The sequence below is a fragment of the Acartia tonsa genome, chromosome 2 (assembly GCF_053477335.1).
Source record: "Acartia tonsa isolate MP-2025a chromosome 2, ASM5347733v1, whole genome shotgun sequence".
NCBI lineage: Eukaryota > Metazoa > Arthropoda > Copepoda > Calanoida > Acartiidae > Acartia > Acartia tonsa.
In genome coordinates, this window is record NC_137261.1 from 10,063,666 (window position 1) to 10,088,730 (window position 25,065).

Consider the following 25,065-nt stretch of genomic DNA (forward strand, 5'->3'; position numbering starts at 1 on the left):
CTAATTGAAAACCATCCTAAAGGCTTTAATTTAAAAATGAAATAGGATAAAACCATTCTAGGACCTATGTGAAGTTTCCCTAAAACTAAACCCGATTTGCTAGGTGGTTAGCTAGATCTTGATATACAAACAAAATACCTTACTACTTAAACAATAGAAGTTTTTGAGGTTTTCAACCTTATTAAAATGCTTCAAAAAATGCTTAACATTTAACAAATTTGGTTGTATATTTGTAACAAAAACATGGTGTCCGGTAAAAGTAAAAAACCTGGCACCCCTTTCTGTCAGTATCCCGTAGTAATAGTTAAGCCTGTGAAGGGATAACATACCACATTTGAAAATTAAACCCACCATATGTGACTACAAATTATAACAAATATCGTGAAAATTATTATTAAAATGTTTGATTTTATCAATAAATAAGTTATTGTTAGTAAATAATTATGTAGATATTAATTTTTTATAAAGTTATTAAAAAGTGAAATTAAAAAGAAACAAGTATGGGTCTTGGTGATATTGGGTGCATGGGGCAAACCAAATCTTTTCATATTAAGATTCTACTTCTTGACAAGCAAGAACTTATTCAAGAAGTTCAGGTGAGTTTTACATTTTGTGCGGTGGCAGGTTCGAATCAATGTATTATTACTGTTTAAATGCAGAGACCTAAAAGGATAAGACAATGGTCTATAATTGTACATTAGGCTATAAAAGTTTTCCGGAATTTTAATAAATATTATAGATTTGAAATCTGCATAAAATTTTAAGGAATTTTTATAAAATTCGTTTTTTGTATAATTCTTTATCTATAAGCGCAAATACAAATTAAGTTAAATAATTTTGACATCTGTGATTGGTGGATTGAAAACTATCTGCGCTCTGATTGGAGAAGCTTAAGTGACGTACATCATTCAACCAATTAGAGCGCAGGTAGTTTCCAATCCACCTATCCTATTGGTCAAAATTTATTAACTAAAATTGGATTTGCGCTTTTAAATAATGAATTATATAAAAAACGAATTTTATAAAAAATCCTTAAAATTTTATGCAGATTTCAAATCTATTATATTTATTAAAATTCCGGAAAACTTTTATAGCCTATTGTACATCCCAAATGATCACATAAAAAATCACCCCTTCTGTGATTACAATAAGTGGTTTACACTTAACTTCATCAGAATTTTGTCCATAATTCAATATTAAATATACTATATAATGGAAACCATCAACTTAACTTTCTTATCTTAAACAGAAATGCTGTTAAAATGATAACTAAAATATCTTTAAATCTTATCTCAAAAATATGTAAATATCTAATAATCAATTAAGTTTGATGTAATAATTCATTTTTAATAATAAGAAAGCTTTATAGCAAAAACGACCTATAAATATGAAGAAAAAAAACATTATTTACTTGTATTGGCATCTACAGTAGAGAGGTGTAGTAAAATAGCCTTAAACCATCATCGACTTGATAAAAAATTGCCTAAAAAGGAAAATATTGCACCCCAAAACAAACATTTAAATAATTTAAAACTTTGCCTTTAGTGATAAATACCGATCATTTAACCGTTTATGAGATCTTACTGGAAACATAAATACATATCATAAACACACATATTACTACATAATTATATAAGACTAGTTGCTTCGCCCCTAGCATCTAGTGTAAAGCAGAAAAATAGCCCAAAACCACGTAAAGATATTTATAAAGCCTCGCTGAAAATTATAATTCATTTTGACCAGCTGTTTCAGAGATCTCCAGCTGCAGACAAAAAACCTTAATACATTTGGACAATCAAAAATCCTATCGATGAAAGTTTAGACTCTGTACTTATTAAAGTGGGCTAAATTGGGCACACAATAAATTCCAAACCATTTAGGATCAGGGGCCTGTATTCAGAAGAAAAAAAAATTCAAGAGACAATTTAGGGCGGCTTCACTTAAAGTTCAAAACGTACACAGATATCTCTCCCCATTATTATCAAATAAATTGGAAACAATGGGTTGAGGGTAGTGTTTGTCTAAAAAAAACAAAATGTAACTTTAAATGTAAGTTTTTATTGACATGACAATATTTGTCAAAATAAATTTGGTTAGGTACCTGTTATAATACAATATGTATATACATACTGGTACCCAAAGTTTATAAAACACTCTCTGTCGTGTTTTACTTTGGATAGGTACTCTTTTGTGTCCAAACTTTTCCACTAGTAATTTTAATCTACAGAAAGAGTAATTTTATTTATTTTAATTTGGAGTGTACAATAATTTAGCATATCTGATCTTATCCCTTTAAATCCCTGGATATTTTCAAAGAGACTCGCCCTTTCATCTATGGTATAACCTAATAATTGGTATTAGCACATCTACTCTATAATTATTATTTTCCAAAGTACCTATCCCAATCTGTGATTGTATTATCTATGGATCTGTAAAACGTCCTGTACAATTAATTTGCCTTATCAACTGGCATATCTGCCAGGAGGCAGGGTTAGGACAATGGACATTAAATTAATCTTCTCCCATATCTTTTATGTGTGAAATACTTTCTATGAATGTATATTATTAAGGGATTTAGTGTAGATTCTTATAAAGATTATTACATGGATTGGACAATGGCCAACAAGTTGATTTTCTTCGAAAGTCATGCACGTTGAATTTTAAATTTAGGAAATATAATATATTAGAGGGAAGAAATGGTAAAGATTAATTTATCTACCGGCCTATATACGGTATTGAATAAAATGCAAAAGGTCGTCATAATGGTATGTTTTGACATGCTGGAAAAATTGAACAACGTACATTTTCGCCTGAATTAAATGCCCATATTGGTAAAATTTATTTATATAATCTTTCTAAGACTGGCTGGTTTAGTTTCTCCCTCTTAAAGATATATGTATTGAATTTGATTTAAATTTTTGCAATTAGATATAAACAAACAATGTAACCTAAAGTTATTAAAATGAAATTTTAAAATAATATATTATTTGATAGATTCATGCATTACTTAAAGGTGATGCTGTCTAAAATGGTGCAAAAAATGGGGACAAATTTCAAATTGATTTGACGGGGCTGTTTATTTACGTCACAAGTGAGGGGAAAGAAAAGGGAAGGAGGAAAGAAACCCCCTAGAAAAGAGATGGGGGTATGACGTCACACGCCAAAACAATTTGAAATTTGTCCCCATTTTTTGCACCATTTTAGACAACATCCTTAAAGTTAGATGTAATAATAAGTTGTGTGCTATTTGAAATTAGCGGCTGCAGTTTGCAGATTTACCAATTTTACACAAAAAAACCTTTTGATATGGATATTATTATATGTATTAACGAGATCCTTCGGTACAGACACACAAACACACAGACATCCTGTTACTTTAGTATAAGGATTATTCAACAACATAAGATTTGTTATCTGGGACTGAATAAGTCTTTTTATTGTATAAAGTTAGAAAGATTAATGATAGCTACGTTAGAAACTATTAAATATCTCAGTATCTATCTATCTAACTAGCTAACTAACTGCATTTAAATAGATATCGAGTAAATGAATTCACTGAGCAAGGCAATTAATCTGCATAAATTTTCCTAGAAAACTTTTAGATTTTGGATTTTTTACCCCTTTTTAGCAGCGCCACCATTTTTTCTCTTGCGTCTGTTCGTATGTATGCCAACAATGGATGTAGAATATACGTGGATATTATAACAGGAGAAATATAATCGTCAATTTAGGTTGTAATTTCCCCTTGTAATCATTGGTTAGGTCATTTATTCAAAAGGAAAGAAGGGGATGGAGTAAAGAGGGGGGATGGGGGAGATCGTTATAGTAGCCCGCTACAGAGTTCACTTTTTTTTATAGAACATAAAAATCTCGTGTAATATCCAAGTAATAATAAATCCATTATGCCAACAATTTATTTGAATCTAAAGTTAAAAAATCGGGAATCTAGAAAATTTAATATGATTTGGCTTACTATTTGACCCGATATCTGGTCCATGGTTTAAAAGCTTTTTGGTCAATTTCTGTCACCCAAAACATATATGATTGACATAATAAGGTTACACCCAATTAATTTTTTTATCTCCAGAAAGTAGTGAAATACAAAAAAAACTTACGACTGTATCCCTAACATCTAGGGCAAATAGCCTAAAACTAACCCAAGGCTTAAATATACAATTATAATAGCCTAAAACAATTCCGGGAACTATGTGAAGCTCCGCTGAAAAGAAGAATTCAATCAGATCAGCAGTTATTTAAATCTTATGCTTCAGACAGAAAAAATACTGCTTTATATAATGGGAGATAATGATTTATAGAATATTTATTCTACTTTTGATCAAGATATAAAGAAACAAAAAAGTCACCATTACTATAAAATACCAATCCAATTATCGTTGGGATGTAGTCGGAATAAGAGGATAGCTAAATGCACTAGAAAAAAACAAAATCAAAAGTATAACTACATTTATGATAAACTAAATTACCACGTCTGTAGATTATAATTATTAAAAAGCGCGCCGCAAATTTTTTTACCCCCCCCCCAAAATTTTTACCCCGGGGGTAAAATTTGCTTGGGGGGGGGTAATTACCCCCCCTGAAATCTGTTGGCAGGGGTAATTTAAATTTTATTAAATACATAGTATTAAAAATGCGCGCAAAGCGCGCAAAAATTTTTTTTATTAGAGATTTTTTATTTTGGGGGGGTATTTACCCCCCATAATTGTTTGGAGGGGGGGGGTAAATACCCCCCCATTACCCCCCCCCCTTGGACGCCTATGTGTGTTAAACTACCTTGTATTAATACTATAAAACAAAACAAATTTTTTTTTAGTTTTTCAAACTACTGAAAAATTTGAGGCAAAAGATAATTAAATAGTATTATCCTTTAAACTTTTAGTCTAATTTTGAGCAATTATATTAATTAATATTTTTAATTTGTTTCTTTCCATAATCTAACTCCACCTGTTTTGTCAGGGAGAAAGGGGATTCTGGACTGTAAATTGTATAGGTCCTCAAAGTTTTATTAACACGATCTCTCATTTATAGGCTAAAGAAACTTGTTTACATATAATTTTATCTATTCGAAATTGGCATACTATGTTTTTTTACAATTGAGGGTGTAAGTACAATGTACATATATTTATCATCCATTGTCTTATCCCTTTAGATCCCTGTTTATAAGACTTTGTTTCTTTAACAGTTGGCAAACGAATATAATTTATCAGGGATATAAGAATATGCAAGTAGGAAAAAAACTATCAATTAATCTATCTAGAATGGCTATGTGCTATCTAATCAGGTTGGAAATTGTTTTTTTTTGCAGTCAACTTTTGTCACAAAAAAATATTTATATTAATGTAAAACTTTTTCCAATATTACTTCGAAACCAATTAATATCCGCTGGCTAAGAACCGGTTCTCATCCATACTGAAAAATCATGTAAAGCATCGTATTACAGACATTTTCCATGATGCAGTAAATAACTATTCCTCTTACGGTAATAACGTACAAAAAAATCAATACTGTTTAAAGTAGGATATATTATTAATGGAGTAATTTGAAAATATTCCTACACTAAGCTGTGTTATCTAGGATTCTATTACTTTGTAAAATGTAAAGGCAAAAAATGTTTGATAAGATCTTTAGTGGTTTATGGTAGATGATAAAGGTTTATGACTTAACTTCTATAACATCTCTATTTAGCAAGGGAGAGATATTTCATCTCATAAAAATCTGTTATTCCCCAAACTTTTTCACGTACATATTCTTTTTAACGTTTATATAGTTTTCTTTGCCAATGCGCTTATACTCTGTAACTTACATTGACCGTGAGTCTACAGCTAATGTTATGAAATACTTGGAATTTGAATAGGAAAAATATATACCTATCTCGGTTGCTATTAGACATATAAAGTTAAAATTTCTCTATGTTAATAATATTTCTACCAAAGAGTATATATTAAACTCAAATTGTCCCAAAGGGTCTGCCTGTTTGTCTATGAAAACAGTAAAAGTGTCTGACTATGACGTCAGAAAAAATTAACAATTAACCAATGAGAGGTCGCTATATATTTTACCATTGTGAATACTGGCTTCTCATTAGTTAATTGTTAATTTTTTCTGACGTCATTGTCAGACACTTTTACTGTTTCCTTTGTCTATCCGTATTGTACAGATATGTAATGTACTCAGCTGCACTTTGATTCTTTGAATGAGGATTTTAGATTTTTTTCTTATATTTCAAACATTGTCTGTGAACCATTCTCCCCCCCTCTACATAATCAACATTTTTACAATTAAAAAAGCACCCATTGATCGGTAAATTGACGCGCGAAGCATGTAGATTTTTGTCATCCTTTAACAAAACTTGTTGGATCAGGCTAAAGCTGAGTTGAAAGAAAAAATATGATATATAAAATATTTAAACTATTTATTATAAAGAAAAAAACATATTTTATTGTGAAAATTCATAGAAGCTGTCAGATATTAAATCAGACAAAATATTTTATTGTTTTTATTGTCAAATAAATTTTAACATATTTCTATGGAAATAATATTTCTTTAAATTGATAAATTTATTATTTATTTTTTAAATATTATAATCTGAATTAAATTTTTTTTCAGGTAAGCGATGACATATTAGATTGAAGAAAAAGAAGCTAGAATTTTACAAAAGAAGAATTTCAGAGGATAAAAAGATAGAAAGGGAGAGAGACAGATATGGAAAGAAAATGAGAAAGGAAGACTATAAGAGAGAGAAACACAAAAAAAAGGGAGAGAGAAAAGAAAAAGAGAAAAAAAAGAAAAGAATATTATATACTTGAATAAGAATAAGAATGAACAAGCTAAATAAATAAATATTTTGTATTGTCTCATAGCTAAGAGGCAACTTACCCCCCGCCCCCCCCCCTCCTCCTCAATTTTTAAATATAATATCACTTGTTTTTAGCACAATTATAAATACTTAACCTAACTTAAGTCAAATTCATTCTAGCAATAGTTTTATAGTTTTTTTTAACAGCTAGAGACAACACCGCTCACGCGACATCTTAGCTGCCAATGTAAATACAAAAGCAACTCAAATATGAAATTATTTTATTATAAATATACTTATGCTTATTTTATCTTACATTATTTTATTACTACTACTACTACTAACCAGCAATGTTATATAACAAGTGGAGAAGAGAGGGAAGGAGTTGGGTGGTCCACTAAAATTTCAAGGAATATTGTCAAATACTCTACTAAACACGATTTAATCCTACTTATCAAGATTAATGTCTGTCAAAATATATGACTACATATGTACATGCTTACATACAGACAGACAGGAGAGACATAAAGATAGATGAATTAACATTAGGGATGGATAAGGCAACTAAAGTAAAAAAACTTCAACTTTTGTCAGCCAAGATATTTAAACAGGTGCCTATGAAAGCCATAGTACAAAATTTCTAAAAATTTATTTTACCAAAAAAATAAAACTATTGAAAATATTTTCTTTAAGAATAAAATTGTATTTATATAAGTATTTAGAACATTTCCATGTACAAATAATTCAAGGTAGAGAATCAAAGTACCCAGGGAGGAAGGGGACATTGGACTATAAAGTACACTAGTACCCGAAGTTTTATAACTACGATATCTCATGCGTTGGCTTATAAACCTTGTTGACAATGGCCGATAAATTGATGTTCAACCCAAATGATAATACACACAATTACTCCTTCCGTAGATTACAATTAGAGATTGAATTGTTTGGACACTTAATTTAATGAACCAACCAATAAAAATTCAATAAGAACATACCTTAAAGTTAAAAGCCAACGAATATGAAAACGTTATTTTACAACAACTAAGGGGACTATAAAAAACGACCAAATTAAAAAAAAAATTGGGGGTATTTTATCGTTTCTCCCACCATCCGCCAAATAGACTAAACTATCCATGGACCTTAGTTAAACTTCCCTGAAAAGATTAGAACAATCGGTCAGCACTTTCACAAGAACTTTCAAGAAATACTTTGTTGCTTTGTTGATGCTTGACATTGCAGCAGTAGATGATATGTTATCTAGGTTCGATTCTGTTACCGATAATGTGTGTAAACTAACTTTTCTGTATCTTCCTTCATAAAGGAATTTAAAATTGTAGGCGTTGAAAATTGACGTTTTTATTACTTATTACTTATGATATTTTCTGAAAAGTAGTCTATGTTTAGTACATTAGTATGTGAATGTCCAAAGGTGTTAAGAAAGCTAACAGTAAAGATGCTTTTTAAAAATACCATTGACTTAATAAAAAGGCTGGTTGAAAGGGGACACTGAATGATCTGGACAGCCGCGTGTGAGCCTCAGTTTAATTGTCATATAATAACTTTAAAAACTCAGCTTTATGTCTAAACCTTTCTCCATACAAACAATACCATCTTTTCGGAATTTTTTTTTTTTTGTACACAAGACTTTGGGTATTTTTGATTAATCTTGTTTAGTTATTACAAAGCAATGTAAAATATTTTCCACAAATAATTCAAAAAAGGAACTTTTATAGGAACGAAATATAGAGTATCTTTTCTACCATAAAAGGAATGTTAATATTGAAATTTCTTGACAATTCAAATAATACATATTCTATAATGAAAGAATTATTGAAAAACCAGGAATTAAGTAATAAGTTGATAAAAAAAATTAATCAATTTTCATTATGGGTTATTGCAAACCCTACTGCATGACTCTGGTTAGATTTTTCATTTTTCAAGTGTTGTAACACATTTTCTATGCAAATTGTTATCTAAGCTTTGTATGATAAAAATATATCAAAAGGGTTTAAAAGGTTGATTTGAAAAAGTTAGATTTAAGCTCAATTTAGAGCTTTCTGTGAAACATATAAAAAAATATTTTTTTTGGGAGGTGGGGGGGGGGGGGGAGAATCGGGGAAATTTCGTTTGTTTGTTCACTACTATTAGTTCAGGTTAGGTATGATTATATTGGGTAGTCCCGCAGAGTAAGGGATTCCCGATGGGGCTAGGCATAATAAAACTAACCCCCTTAACTTCAATTTATAATTAAATGCATCCATAGACGTCCAAGGTATACCCTCCTAAAACTAAGACCATTCTAAAAATAAAAAAAAAAATACATTAGATTACCTCCCTCAAACCTTGGAAACTTCTTATTTTACCCCTCTTAAAATTAAAGCTTTGACGTCCCTGAAAGCATCCATACTTTCATTTCTGTCAATAATTTACTGCGTGTGTATAATGGATTAAGAATATAAGTGGATATTTATAAAAGGGAAAATTTGTTGTCAATTTAGGTTGCTAATATAAACTTCATTTATTGGTTAGTTCGTTCATCTAGCTGGAGGGGAGGAGATTTGATTAAGGAAGTGAATAGGGGGTATCGTTATATTAACCAGCTGCGAATATCACTTTATTAGAGTACATGAAAATCTGGTGCATCATCCAAGAAATAGAATATCGATTGTTTGAATAAAAAGGATACAAAGGCGGATGTTACACAAAATAAATTTCAAATTAATTATATATATTTTGATAATCTAATACAGCTTTTTAAAAAATTCATTATTTTTAAATTTAACGCATTAATAATTTTTAAATAAAAAATGTACCTAAATAATGTCGAATTTGTAGATGAAAGATTTTTGTACAAAAAAGAATACATAAAATTTCTGGCAGGTAAAGTTAATAAATTTCAAAATAGCTTAAAACCACCGCAGGACCTTTTGCTTTATTTTCCTGAAGAGTAGAGCCTTATCGATTCTGCGGTTACCGATATCTTAAGCTAGACGGACAACAATCAATAGATTAAAAATTAGATTTTAACAGATACAATTAATTGGAAGTAGAAGGATTAACAGACGGGCATTTACATATTCAAAATAGATAGTTTAAATAAAACAGCGGTAATCAACTTGAACAAAATACTTTCCTTGATTAAAGCATCCTATTAAATAAAGAAGTAAGCTTTTTTTGTTTGTAGTAAAGGATCTCGCTAAACGCTAAACTGATAAGGTTCTCCTTTACAGTAAAGATTCTTTTAGGTCCTGAGATGGTTTAAGGCTGTTTTATTTTCATAAGTAGGGCTAGGTATGGTTTTAGACAATTTTTCTGCCCTTCCATATCTTTTCGAATATCAGGCCCTATATGCTAGGGGCTCAGCCGCTAGTAGTATATAAAGTATAAAAACATTTTTATTAGAGTTTGTTATTTTGTAAAGGTTGCACTCTATCATAACTTAAATAAATAAACTTATACTGGACCTTCAATAAGTTTTCCTGAAAAATTAAACCTATCTACCAGAGATTAATAGACAAACATATTACACTATACATTCTAAAAAAATTATAATTTCTATCTTTTACAGATTTTGCACGCATTTTTCAGAAAGATAAAATATGATAATTTTAGGTTTAATAGTCCCCTTTTTAATTTCTAAAATTCCTCTTTTTGAATAAAAAAGCTTGGCTAATCTCATCCTTACTTTTGTGAGAAAGTATGTGGTGCCCATGCAGTGTAACCAAAAGTTTGATTTAAGCAAAAAAAAGGACAACTATGATCGTAACGACTATCACAAAGATAACAAGGATAAAAGGTATAAGAAAAATAAATCTATTGACTCAACTAAAAGAATTAATTATATTTATCGTTTTTTATTAAAAAAAAGGTTTCTGAAAATATTCTTATTATGTAAAATTATATTTATGTTTTTAGATAACATCAGAACTTTTTACAATTCACAATGATTAAGAAAGCCATAAAAAGAATCAAATCAAGCCAAAACTTATTAGTTTAAATGAAGTTATACCAGATATAAAACATTATTCTTTAAGTTTTTTGTCTGAATTTAAAGATCTCAAAGACTGGTAGTTTGAATCAATTGTACTTTTCAGAGAAGCTTTACAAATGTGTTTGGGTGGTTTTAAGCTAGTTTAAGACCACGTTAGCCCTCCCCTAGAATCTATGGCCGATGCAACTAGTTTGCTATATTTTACAATTGTTTATTTTCACTGTTTTGTACCCACTTATTCTAAAATATGCAGCGAATTCTCATGAAATATGACGGAAAGCGCTGGTTGAAAAAATGTTAAAATTTTTGGTTAATTACCGCCAGCTAATTAGCGGATTTTTATACAAGTATCTGGTCAGATTTACTGGCGACAGACATATTTATTCTGAAAAAAAATAGAAAGAAGCATTCCTGTTCCATACCTAAGGTATTACCCCTGTAACTTGTGCTAATTGCTTTACTTCTAATGTTTTATGTAATCCACTAGCGGATACGCCTCTAGTGGCCTCTAGGGGCACTTGAGGAGTCAAACATACTGATACTTTATTTTAAGGATAAACATAAGTAACAGGATCTGTGCGTGTCTGTACTGAACTTCTGAAGGATCTCGTGAACCGCTTAGCCGATACTGTTCTCCTTTTTTCTTTTTGAAAAATGGGGAATTCGAATTTATGAAATGACTTTATGACAACAAAGTAATAGGTTTTTTTAACATAAGCACAAAAGTAGTATATAATTTCCAGTATGGCTTCGAAACCGATTAATATCCGATGAATTAGAACCGGTTCTTAACCATACTGAGAAATCATGCATAGCATCGTATTACAGACAATTTTCCACGAATATTGAAAAAAAAATCACAAAACTCGTTTTAGTCTTATTATTTTTTCTTTAAAATCCGCGAAAAGCTGTCGAAAACGATGCAATAAATAACTAACTATTACGTATGTTTGAATGTTAACGTCTTTTTTTAAGCTGCAGTTTGGTCCAAAATTATTTTGGTTTGGTTTTTATGAATATTTATCCATTAGTTCTGTGGTAAGATGTACATGAAAAAATGAATTAAAACACACATATGATTCTAAATTGTTGAAAAAAATTGCGGGGAAATTTTAAAAATGCATTCTTCTTACAAATAAACATATGTTTATTTTAAAAAAATAATTATTAAATTTTTAAATCACATTTAGACGAATAAACATCATTTTGTTATGATTTCTCTTAGGAGGGTGGTGGTACCCTCCCCTAAAATAGTTATAAACCTTCCCAGGACCTTTAAGAAGATAACCTGTAAAGGAGAACCATATCGGTTCAGTGATTAGCTAGATTCTTCGGTACAAACAGACAGACAGTAAACATCCTGTTACTTTATTACAAGCATTCTAGTAGTTTTGACTTTTGTCTCTTATAAGGGTAACTTACCATAGGAGTTGCTTTTTAAGGAATTTAAACCATTTTCTGACCCGCGAATTTCAATTTAAGTTTAAAAAATAAATAATTAAAAATAAAGTTTGTTATTTGTCAATTTTTTACTGGTAGAGATACTCTCCAACAAAATATTTATAAACCTTCCCTGGATCTAGAAAAAGCTTCACTGTAAAGGAGAACCATATCGGATCAGCGATAAAAGTAATGGCATGTTTATGTGTGTCTATATTTTAAGATCTTATTAACCTATTGACCGATATTGTTATCTTTGCAAATGGGTCCGTCTTTTTTTTTTTGGGGGGGGGGGAGAGTATCTAAGAGAAATCACTCCTGTAAAAAAATATCCCCCATCCCTTTCCTTAGGTGCCTCTTGAGGGGCGTAGCCGTTAGTTAATATAAAAAACCAATGAGTAATTGATCTGAAATTATAGATGAGAGAGAATTTGTTGTTGTAATTCTCTCTTTTGTAATAGATTACATGCAAAAAGTGCAAAAACGAATTCTTTTGGTAGGCCAAAAAATGGTTTGGCATTGAGTGGCTTTGAGTATTCAAAATAGATTGAAACAGACAGAGAGACAACTATTTTTATAAACAAAGTACAAGCATGAAAATTATTTGCAGTAAACAGTTTTCTTGATATTCCTTTGCTGTGAGCAATTTTTACTTCATGTTTTTGAGTAGAAATATAGTGAAAATGGCTAAATAAAACGAGTAATACTATCTATAACATTACAAAAGTGTCTAAATGCCGTTATTTTTAGTTTTTATGATAATGTTGCCGTTTATTTGAATGAAATAAAAAGTATCTTTTCATTGACGCCAGGCACAAACATTCTTCTTCTAAGGGGTGACGCCCTTCAGCTTAATGTGTATTCACTTCCCCACAAATGGATATAGATTCAATATACCTTGATATTATGACAGGGGAAAAATTGTCGACAATGTAGGTTGCTATCATAGGGCTTTTGATTTTCGTCTGCTAAATTTTCTTTAAAGATTTAGGGATGGGGAAGTAGTATTTTACCATGAAAAGGGGGTGAGTATTCATCCTCTTATCCTTTTTCCTTATGGTTGCTATTAACCTCCGGAATTTAATGGTTATTTTATTAATCCAGTAGGAAGGGGAAGGGGTGGTGGGGTAAAGGGGTAAATGGGGGGGCGGGGGGTATTTAACCAACTGCGTGTTTCACTTGTGTAAGATCCAAATTATAAAAAAATGCTTTAAGTTGTTGGGGAGGTGATGAAATCGAGACTTGGCTCAGCACCGCATCAATACTAAAGACGTTGAAATGGCTTTGACTGCTGCTATGTCAGTTGTGCGACATGGAAAGGACCGCAGTGTCACCTAGCCCACAAGAGGTCATCATCATATTAAAAGATAATCAGAAACGCATATATTATCACAGACACGGCTCAAAAAACTGACATCAATCTCATAATTAGACATCCTAGATTTTAATTTACCACCCATGCAGGATATGGCCCTAGCATTTAGCGGAGGTAGAAGGCAGTAAAATAGTCTAAAACTATCCAAAGACTTGCAGTTAATTAAATTAGCTTCTCTAAACTAGAGAACTCAATTGGTTTAGTAGTTAGCGAGATTTTAAAAGACAAAAAACCTGACTACTTTATTTTATAGAATTTTGTCCTTATGCGAATATGTATGAAAATGCAAATATGTCAATGTGCAGAATTGATTGCACACTTTTCATCTTATCAGTGCATGCCTATCTATCTAAATAGATAGGAAGATAGATATCTCTATCCGTGTTAAGACTAACACCATATCTCACTTTTTAGATGCGAATCTACTATATACCTAGTTTATGTCTCAACGAACATAAATACCATATCTTTTTGTTTACCTTAAGACAAAAAATAACTGTTAAAAATCGATATATTAGTATCAGGATGTGGCACCACATTTTAAAGTACTCTAAGAAAGTTATGCTTTCATCTGGCTAAAAATATTTAAAAAGAATAAAGGGTACACTGAAAAACTGAATCATTTTAAGTAAACAAACAATATTTTCTCTTTTTAAATTCATTTTTATAAATCTTATTGATGCAGAACAGAGTTTTTTTTAACAAAAATAAAAATTCATTGTACTTTTTGGCCAAAGTTTTAAACACTCTCTTGCTAGCTCATTGGGTGGCGATTTTTATCAACATAAGGTGTAATTTTGTTTATCATAATTGGATTGTACATTAAATTATCTTGCAATGTCTTATCCCTTGAGATCCCTGCATTTTTCATTGGACATGTAGTAGGTGTTTGAATAGGTACATCAAACTTAAACCTAGAACTTATTAAATTTAAACTTATTTGAAATTGAATATGCTCAAATTTGATTCAAAATTGTAACTTTGTTATGAATAGTGTGGGTAGGTGGGGGTGTATTAAAATTGCTTTCATTTTAATTTGAAACTTTTAAAAATGTATTTTGTTTGTAATGTACCTATACAGGTTATTCAATTGGATATTTTACTTTTAAAACTTTTAAGCCACTGAAAGACATTTTAAAAAGCTTAAGGTTACTTCTTGCAGGCTGCATAAAATTAAAATGGAGTGCGGTTGGGTAGTGTTAATCCCCCCCCCCCCCCTTAAAATTTGAATCGGGAAAGACTGTCTTCCCGTTTTTTACTGCCTTAGTGAATCACTGTGAACGTCACTGGCATTAATTATCACACCTAATTTACACTTTTTGACATAGCCCAAAGTCCAAAACTTAAAATTAAAAAAAGTAGGTATATGGGGAAAAATATGAAATCTTATGTATAGCATCGTTTATCAAACAATATTCTACGAATATTAAAATAAAATCAAAATACAAGATGATAACAAAACTGGTTTTTAGGTTTTACTTTTTCATTTTTAAGTCCACGGAAAGCTGTCTGTAATACGATGCAATAAATAACTATTCTCCTGAAATTTGAAGTGTATTTCAACTCAATAAAAATAAAAGTAACGATAATTTGTTTAAAATGCTCAAGGGCCTGATTTAAAGTTTGAAAATGCACTTTTGTAGGACACAAAAAATTGCTGCCCAACCCGATGAACTTTTGAGGTATTCTATAACTAACTTAACTGTAGAACATTTTTTTAATTGTATGCAGTATTGGAATTATTTTAATGCTATTTTAATTTTGTTTTTTTTCCTTGTGATGTCAACCCGATTATTAATGAAATGTAGTTTGGATTTAATTTTTGTGCTGTTATCATATAAACACAAGTCAATAGGCTTAGTGCCATTGTTAGAATATGTCAACTTTTCGTCGGTACATAAAACTTACTAGAATTCATGTAAATTATATATGACTGTTATAATTAATTTGATAATATTCTATTTTTATTGCTATAACAGGATATTTTAAAAGTATGGCGGGTGTCATTCACAATAGCTGTGCTTCTATTGTATGTCATTGTGATTGTCCTTGTTATATATACATGTATTCTGTTTGCATTTCAAGTGTGCATGTAAATACATGCGGACGTGTGTGTGTTTGCAGGGATCTAAAGGAATAAGACAGTGGCTGATAATTTCCCAATGTACTTCCCCAATGATGATACACACAATTATTCTTTCTGTAGATTACAAATAGTGGTTAAAACACTCAACTTAATGAACCAATCAATCAAAATTCCATAAAAGTCTCCAAAGTTGTTAAGCCAACAAATAAGAAAATATTTTTGGAAAACTAATGTAATAAACAGCCCAATGTACCAACTCTGTGAGTGTGCATGTAAATGGTGTGCCCACACTTCTACATATCCTATACTATAAAGTAGTGTTTTTTTGTCTAATGATAAAGATCTCGAAACTTGTAGTAGAAATTGGTTTTACCTTTTCAGGTAAGCTATAAAAATATGTTTGAGTGGTTTTAAGCTATATGCCTTACCTCCCCCACCCTCCTCTAGGACTTGATTAGGATCTACAAAACCCTACCCACCAATTATGGTAATAATGGTTATCGGGATTGGGGGTAAACATCAATTTATCGGCTATTGTGATATCCCTTAAGATCCCTGATTTGAATACATGAGGACGTTTATGTGTGCATGTTTGACACTGCAGGCCTATATTAGCTAGCATAGGGTAAAGGAAACGTTGATTGGCTAAACAAAAATTTATAGAATTAACCCAGCTATTCTATAATAGGTATGCTATAAAAGGTACCTATTTTAAAAAGATATTTTAGATGTCGTATCTATTTTATAGAGATATTCTTTTCCAATCTACTTATCTACTACTAAAATCTTAAGTTTAAAACACTGTCCTTAAATTAAACTTTGATGCTTAGAGTAATCACCTATGGTCTTTTTAACCAAAAAATATATAGTTTTTTTTATAAACAAGGATGTGCATCCATAAAAGTGAATCTTAACAGAAGTCAGACAAACAAACATTAAAAAGTGTATTAATACATTTATTGTTTAACAGATTTTTGTATGGACCTATCCAAACTAAAACTAATACGTCTATAGGGTATATTTTCTAATCTACAAGATCTTTGGAATGAGGTTTATGTAGTAGCGTATCTATTAGTTGGTTCTATAAAACAAATCATCACATAACATCACTGTTGTAAGCTAGAAGATATCTAAAGTTGGCTGTGATTTTAAGGTTTTATTAACATGAGAAATCTTACCTTCCTGAAACAATTGTTTACAAATGTTTACATTAGTGGTCCAGGAATAATGTTATCAGTTAGGAGGGTAAACCATTTATGTAAAAGTAGAAAAGTAATCTATGATTAAGGTTTTGTCCCTTTAAAAAAAGATAATTTATGATTTATTTTCCCCTTTCTTCATCAATGAAATCATCTCGTTCAATATGATTTTTATAATCCCCCATTCCACTTTCAATAGAGAGGAAACTGGAATGGTACATTTATGTTTCCAAACGGTTCAGTAGTAATTGAGATCTTAAGCTTCAGGCAAAAATCCTTACTATTTCACATAATAGGATATATACGAACGCAAAGGATTTTGGAGTAGCCTCCTCTTTAAAGTTTTAAAATTATTTATCTAAAATGAATGAATATGGAATACAGAAGCCTATTTTGCTTACAATATAGCCCTTTAGTTATGTACCTTCAATTTCGCTTTTTATCATGTATGCACAAATAATCACAATAGCATATAAGTCAGAGGAAGTGCTTAATAAATAATAAGAATAAGAAAAAGTAGACTTAATAATAATACTTATAGAAAAGTAACAGGGTGTGAGTCTGTCTTTTCTATGAAATTGTTTGTCTGTTCCTTAAGATCTCGCTAACTGCTGGACCAATATGTTGTTTTGATTTACACAGAAGCTTCTTATAGGTCCAGGTATTGTTTAATGTTTATAATTATTTTGGGGATATATACCAACCCCACCAACAGAAATCGCCCTGAAATTGAAAGCAGAAAGTCGACTTACCCCCCTTCGCCCAAGTGCTAATATTGGCCTCTAGAGACGTAACCGCTAGTCATTTATTAATGTGATAAATTAGGCGAAAGTGATCTTGTACCAAGTTTAGTTCACCTTTTCAAATATCATTCTATCCATAATAAGAATAAGAATTTAAAATAGTTATTCAAACAAAGCAACAAAATATATTTAAGCAATATGTAATATTTAAGGAGGGATGGGACATTGGGCTGCTTATTACACTAGTCCCCAAAGTTTTATGATAACGTTTTTTATAAGTTGGTTTAACAACTTTGAGGACTCTTATTGAATTAATATGTGTCATAACGTTTTAACAACTAATTATAATCTACATACGAGCTAATTTTGTGTATCATCATTGGGAATTTACATCAATTTATCAGCGATTATCTTATCGCTTTAGATATCTGTTTTTGAGGAATACCTGCAGGTTTTGGGCGTGTCAATAAATTGTGTGTTCAAACTTAAATGCAATTTAAAGTTGGCTGGGAGCTCTAGCTTTAGTATCCACAGTGATATAGGGATATACGAATTTATTTACGGTTAGCTTAATAGAGATTTGCCCAAAAAAGATCCCAATGGATTTTTTATAACTTGGATCTTACACCAGATTTTCATGTTCTATGATAAAGGGAACTCTGTAGCGGCTAAAATAAAGAATTCCACCATCCCCTCTCCCACTATTGAATAAACGACCCAATAATAAAAGCGAGGGGATATTGAAATCTAAATTGACGACAATCCTGTCATAATATCCACGTATATTCTACATCCAGTATCCCATTCAATAGGATTTAATTTTTTTTTGTTGACTTCTTTCGCCAATTTATAATTTTTTCTATAACCTTTCACTAAATGTAAAATTAAAATTATCTCTTTATCCTTGGCATGGCATATAAATAGTTGAACATATAGCTTGCCTTTTATTCTGATTCATGTACAATCCAATACGTGGTGGATTTTTACCTTCATTGAATGCAGGATGAGCAAAAAAATCAAGATTTTTTATTTTTTACAGCGCAGCTACTCAATAACTAGAGTGTACCAGAACGTCTGTAGGTTGTCTATCAAGATCTCTAAATTGACTGTGACTGGGCTATAAATTTAATTTTCAATACGTGTAAAGGTCATACGTTGCTTACAAACATACACAATATTAAATTTATAGCCCAGTTCACAAAAGACTTTTTGAGCCCATCTCACACAAAAAATTTGTGTTCAAAAAGAAGAGAACACAAACTTAAAAAATATAACGGTTGAATTTTTTTATCTGACACCCTGTTGGTAATGTTAAGGCCTAAATATTTATTTGTAGCCCAAGTATTCTTAGCACACAGAATTTACCAATTTGACCAACATTTTTAGCTAGATTGAGCATTAAGAAAATCAAGTCAATCCTTCTTTTAGATATAATGTCAGATTTAGTTAAAAGGATTAAAATAGTTGTGTTTTAAATAACACCCAAGTTAAAAAGTATGATGCAACAAGATTAGGATATCTGTTTTTGCGTATAGTGTAATAAAAAAGACTGCGTTTTCCAATTTTCTTAGGAATATGGAAAAGTTCTTATACTATGAAAAAAATCAAATATTTGTAAAAATGAATAAGTGTTAATATTAATTAATCTACAAAAAAAGTTCAAAATATTACTCTAATATATCATAAAACATACTGTTTGTAATTTTTACCTTAATTCAAGTATAAGGGTTTTATTCCCATTTTGATATGTGCGGCATGTGGGTTTTAATGTACTTTTGACATATGCTAAACCCACAAAGTCAAGTGTACAAATAAATACATTGTGGTACCATCCATCTTAGTCCAGGTATGTGGGTTTTATTGTACTTTTGACATGTGCCAAACAAAACCCTTTCTTATCATGCATGTACCCTCACGGACTAAAGGAAAACATGGTACATACCTAAAAGCCAAGAATTATTTTCATTTACAATGTTTTATTGAATAAATGTATTTAGACAATATTAATTAATCTTTCAAGAATATTTTTGTTTCATCATTAATTGATCTATTCCCGCATCCCTGACTATTATAAATTGTACTACAACATAAAAATGTATTGTACATAGAAAAATAGGATATAAGGGATATAACATACGAAGAAAAATTATTTTTTTTATCAAAAAACAATGTTTTTTTTTTAAAGAATACAGGTACTCTATGTTTAGATTTTAAAATAAGCATAGGAAAAAATAAAGATTTCAATAAGTTTTAACTTGAAATATTGGCAATTTGTTTTTATCGCCAATTTGAAATATTCCATTATATTTTCCATTTTTCATAGAAATACATTCAAAAATAAAATAATATTAGCGTTTTATCTTCTCATGTAACTTATCTCTTACATTTTTGATATGAAAATAACAATGCATGCTTACTTTGACAAATGGAGGGATCGTACAAATATATACACTCTCTACCCATATGAGCTAGTCGGATTGTTCTACCACTGTGTCCCTATTGGTCCAAAAAAAAGGATTGATCATGTATTTTATATATTTATTTAGTTTCTAATATAATATTTTAAAGTGATGCTTCTCTATATTTTAAAACTTCTTTTTATTCCAGGTATGTCTAGCTTAATGTATTATCATGGTTCTATAAGATGCCAACAGTAACGAAAATTAAATCCTAGGTTTGTCTGTAAAACATACTAGAGATGAAACTAGTCATGTTTTCTCTATGCACGTTAAAGTCTCTTCTTTTTTGATATCACGAACATATACACATGAATCGATATATTATTACTTGGATGTTGCACTAAATTTTCATGTTATCTGACAAAGTGAAACTCGCAGCTGGCCAAAAAGACACCTCACACATACACCCCCTCACCTACTACCGGATGAACGATCTGACCAATAAATGAGGTCCATATTAGCAAGCTAAATTGACAACAAATTTTCCCCTGTCAATTTATCCATGTATATCCTATATCCATTTTTACATGTATGCATGTTTATAATATATGAAGTTTTGATTTAAGATGTGAATAGAATAATAATAACCATTTCTTTGTTTTATATTAGACGTATACATTCTCTGGTATTAGACTAAGCATAGAATTCTAGTGATTTATATTTACTTTAATTTAGTTACAGATCTTTGTTTTAATTATAAATTAGAATGACTAACTAGAATTTTAAATCCTGATATATAAAGTAGTAAGCTTTTTTTGTCTGTAGCGGAGGATCTCGCTAACCGCTAAATTGATATGGTTCTCATTTACAGCGAAGCTACCTATAGGTCTTGGGATGGTTTTAGGCTATTTTATTTTTACAAAAAGTCTAGTTCTGCCCTTCCATATTCCTTCGAATATATAGCCTCTAGATGCTAGGGGCGCAGCCGCTAGTTTTATAAGTAATAGGGTGTCTAAATAAATCTGCTAAGACATCATAATCGAACGTTCCACATTTCAGGGAAATTAAGTGTTAGTTTAAGGGCAAGCTTTTTATGGCATTTCAAAGATGGGGATACAACACCCCCTTGAATATGCCATGTCTAGAAAAAATGGGGTTGTCCTTAGATGTTCAAAAATGACTATGAATCCTCTATTGGCCTGAATATAAAAATGCTTCAGATGCATAAAATTCTACTTTATTGTATTTATTCCTCTTTCCACTTTCTAGTTTAGTCCATGGAGGGAGAGCACATTGTAGCATAAATTTCAGTTTTATACCCTCGTTGTCTTATGTGTTGGCTCTATTACTTAGGGTACTTTATTTGAATTTATCTGTCTTCAATGTGCATGTACAGTACATTTATCGTCTATTGTCTTATCTCTTTTAATTATTCAGTTTAGTCGCAGAAGTGTAAGATGTAGAGTAGTGTTTGTTTTTAATAACAAATAATTTTCCATGGTTGCTAGTTTTCGTCCTTGTCAATTTTAATTTTAAGAAAAGCCTGGAACATGAAATATGAAATTTATGTAAAGAATTTTGTTTAGAATTAGTTCATAAGACAAACTTCAATAATGTATAATCATAAGCTAGAAAAAGTTCATATACAAGTAACAAAAGCTTATACATAAACACAGAATAATAAATAGCTGCATCTTAAAGTACATTACAGACTTACAGGACATAAAAACCTACATATAAGAGTAGCTTCGTTACTTATCTAAGTAAAAGTTGTATTTAAATGTGATTAATCATATACTATTATACACACCAGCATAAATCAAAATCATATGTTCACACATTGTAGACATTCTATGAAAAAATAGCGCATTTCTTAAAGCAAAGCAAAGCTACTCTACTACATATCTGGGTTGACCAGTGCTCACAGATTGGCAATTTCACTTCACAAGAAACAGAACCACAAATAAAGTTTTTTTTTTCAATTTAAAACAATAAGAGGAGGTTCATTTAGTGCCATTTCATTTAGTAGTTTTGGACTTTAACATTGATCTAAAAAAATAATTTAGCTATTTTTGAGTAACTTTCAAAAGGCTCTGATTCCAAATTTTTCCATTAATTTATTATCACTGTCGCTGTTTTAAACGAACTCCTTAAATTCAAGGATATTTGAATATATGTGCATAGTTAATATCCTTAAATATCTTACCTAATCATATGTTTCACATTTTCATGTTCTCTTATAAAGTGAAATAAGCAGCGGGCTAAAATCCCCATCCCATCCCCTTCTACTGGATAAACGAACTGACCAATAATTCAGTTCGCAACCAAAACTAACGACATTTTTTCCCTTGTCAAAATGTCCACGTATATTTAATTTCCATTCTTAAATTATTACATAATAAGAGTTTTAATATTCTTTAAAGAAAATAAAGCATCTTTCTTTTTAGATTAAAAAAAATTTAAAACACAAAGCTACTAATAGTAATTTGTTCCTTCATTTTACCTTATTTATACTATCTCATAAATAGTTTGCTGTTTTCCCTTTCATGGAATGTTGTTAGCTTGTTATTGCTGCGTTTTTGTACGTACGTATAATTTTTTTTGAGTAACTTGATAAAGTGTCTCAAAAATCAGCCATGTTACGTCATAAAAATGAGGGAGATGAGAGAAGAAGTGGGAAAGAAAACCCCCCCAAAAAAGAGATGGATATTCCCTCATTTTTATGACGTCACATTGCTGATTTTTTAGACACTTTGTTCATTTACTTTTTTTGATATCCAGTTTTAAAAATTTTTTTACTAAATGTGCATCTTTAAAAATATGGTCTTGCATATACATATTAATAAAATGTATATACGCTAGCCAACTGGTGCTATTAACAAAAATACTTCATTTATTATATTCATTAAGGATACTTGAAACATCTTCTTACTTTTAATAAGATATTTTAAATTTTAACAATGTTTTAAAACACTTATCTATTTAAATTCTATCATCAAGGATCCAAATGGATAAGACAATGGATGATAAATTGTTGCAAATCTACTATAATGATAAACAAAATAACCACTTCTGTATATTGGTATGATCAAATGAAAAGTTTGGACACTCCTAGTTTTAAACCAACCAATCAAATTCTTTATAAGTAGATAAAGTTTTTGAGCCAATAAATAAATAAGACAACTTGTTTTGAAATCAGTGAATTATCTTAGGGATAAGACAATGGCAGATAATTTGATGTACATCCTCAATGTTAATACCCAAATTTATTCCTTCTGTAGATTACAATTAGTGATTTAAATGTTTGGACACTCAAATTAACAAACCAACCAATCAAAATTCATAAAAAGTCCCCAAAGTTGTAAAGCCAACGAATTAAAAAAAAAACAGCCCATTGTCCTCTCTCAATCTTACATGATTGAACTCTAGAGAAGAAACACGTACCAAAACTAGCAAAACATATTTAATTAAATCACTCATTATACCTTAAATAGTCATGTTCTAAACATTAAAAAATGCTCTAAGTAAATTAGCAAGAAACAAGAATGACTAAATTATAATTTGCATAGCAAGTTTAATGCTTTTTCAGATATAGTTAAAGGCTTAAACGTCAAGAATGTAAAGAAAATGCTTCTTCGAACAAGAATAATTAAGTACACAAATACGTAACATAAACTTTTAACCAAAACAATGAATTAATTGTAAAATATAAAAAGATAAAAAAAATCCGAAGCTTTCTTTCATTATTTCCTGCAGTCAGTAAAGTCGCAAAATTTGTTATTCAGTTATGCCTTTAAAATATTAAAAACCAAGTAGTAAATTTATGTCGCTTCAGGTGTTAGACCTCTACACGCACCTTGAAACATGTTCTGTTTATGTGCCAAGGAATTCCCCCATAATCTTACTATTAATATCACGTGCCTGCCTAGTAGCACTAGGTACCATTTTTAACGTATCTAGTATAGTGCGGTGTGGTCCAGACTCGAACTCGACACCCCCCCCCCCCTACTGCAAACGTACACGTTACCAATAACACTAATGGTGCGGGTTTAAACCTTAGTTATGGAGTAACAGTGCTGCCAAGAATGCAAACTAAATTAGGGGTAAGAAAAACGGTTAGTTTAAAGAAATTACATTATCTTGACCACAGCAGTAAAAATGTTTTAGATAGGGAATACTATTCTGAAGATAAAAAAAAACTGACTATGCGCATTAAATACAGCTTTATTTTATAATTATGCAAAGTAAATTTAAATGAAAGTATTCATGGCTAAAATTTTAACATGTTTAAAATGTTATAAATATTTTACCTTATATTTACGTTGACATTGAAACCAAAATTTCTAGACTTTGAAATTTAACCAGGATGATTTTATGTAGGTTATTTAACTATTGTTTTATGTCAACATAATAACAACACAAACAAACTGACAGGAATAAGAAGTAGCACAGTAAATTTTGAAAATATTTTTAGAATAACATACCCCGTCCCAAAATTGACCTACATTATTTTAACTTTTATTGCCCTTCCTCCCCACCTAGCTCTTAGGGACAGTGAAAAGTAACCAGAAAAATAATCTTTAAAGCTTAAAAAAAATTTCTTTGGCATGAGTATTTTTAAGCCTTCGGTCCCTCGAGGCTAACAATACTGATTTTAATATTATAATTTTTTATTTAAATATCCGCAGAAAGCGGTTATATTATGTGATAAATATATAGTCTACCTTAACTCTAAAGGCTATAAAAATAATCGTGAAGTCGATTAGATTGACTAATGTTTTTTTTATGTATTTAAATTTATATTCCATAATGTAATTTAGTTTTTAAGAATATTTTTTCCATATCTTCTTTACTGCTTTGAATCTTGGCTTTTTTGTCAACACAAAATAACCAAAAAGTATAAAAGCAAAAAATCTAGCTTTTATTATTTACCGACTTAACATTCCAGTAACAATATTATTTTGATCTGTTCTTAATGGTCGTTAATGAAAATATTTAACAAATTATATAAAGATGTC

General features: G+C 30.3%; 1 protein-coding gene across 1 annotated transcript in view; it reads left to right on the forward strand.

Moving 5' to 3' along the window:
• Nucleotides 1–316: 316 nt before the first annotated feature.
• The window catches only part of LOC145304221 (uncharacterized), a 134,502-nt gene continuing 109,753 nt past the window's right edge, over nucleotides 317–25,065 (forward strand). Inside the window, exon 1 of the mRNA XM_080146061.1 lies at nucleotides 317–596. Coding sequence (XP_080002187.1) covers nucleotides 501–596 — 96 coding nt within the window. The 5' untranslated portion in view covers nucleotides 317–500. The remainder of the gene's footprint in view (nucleotides 597–25,065) is intronic.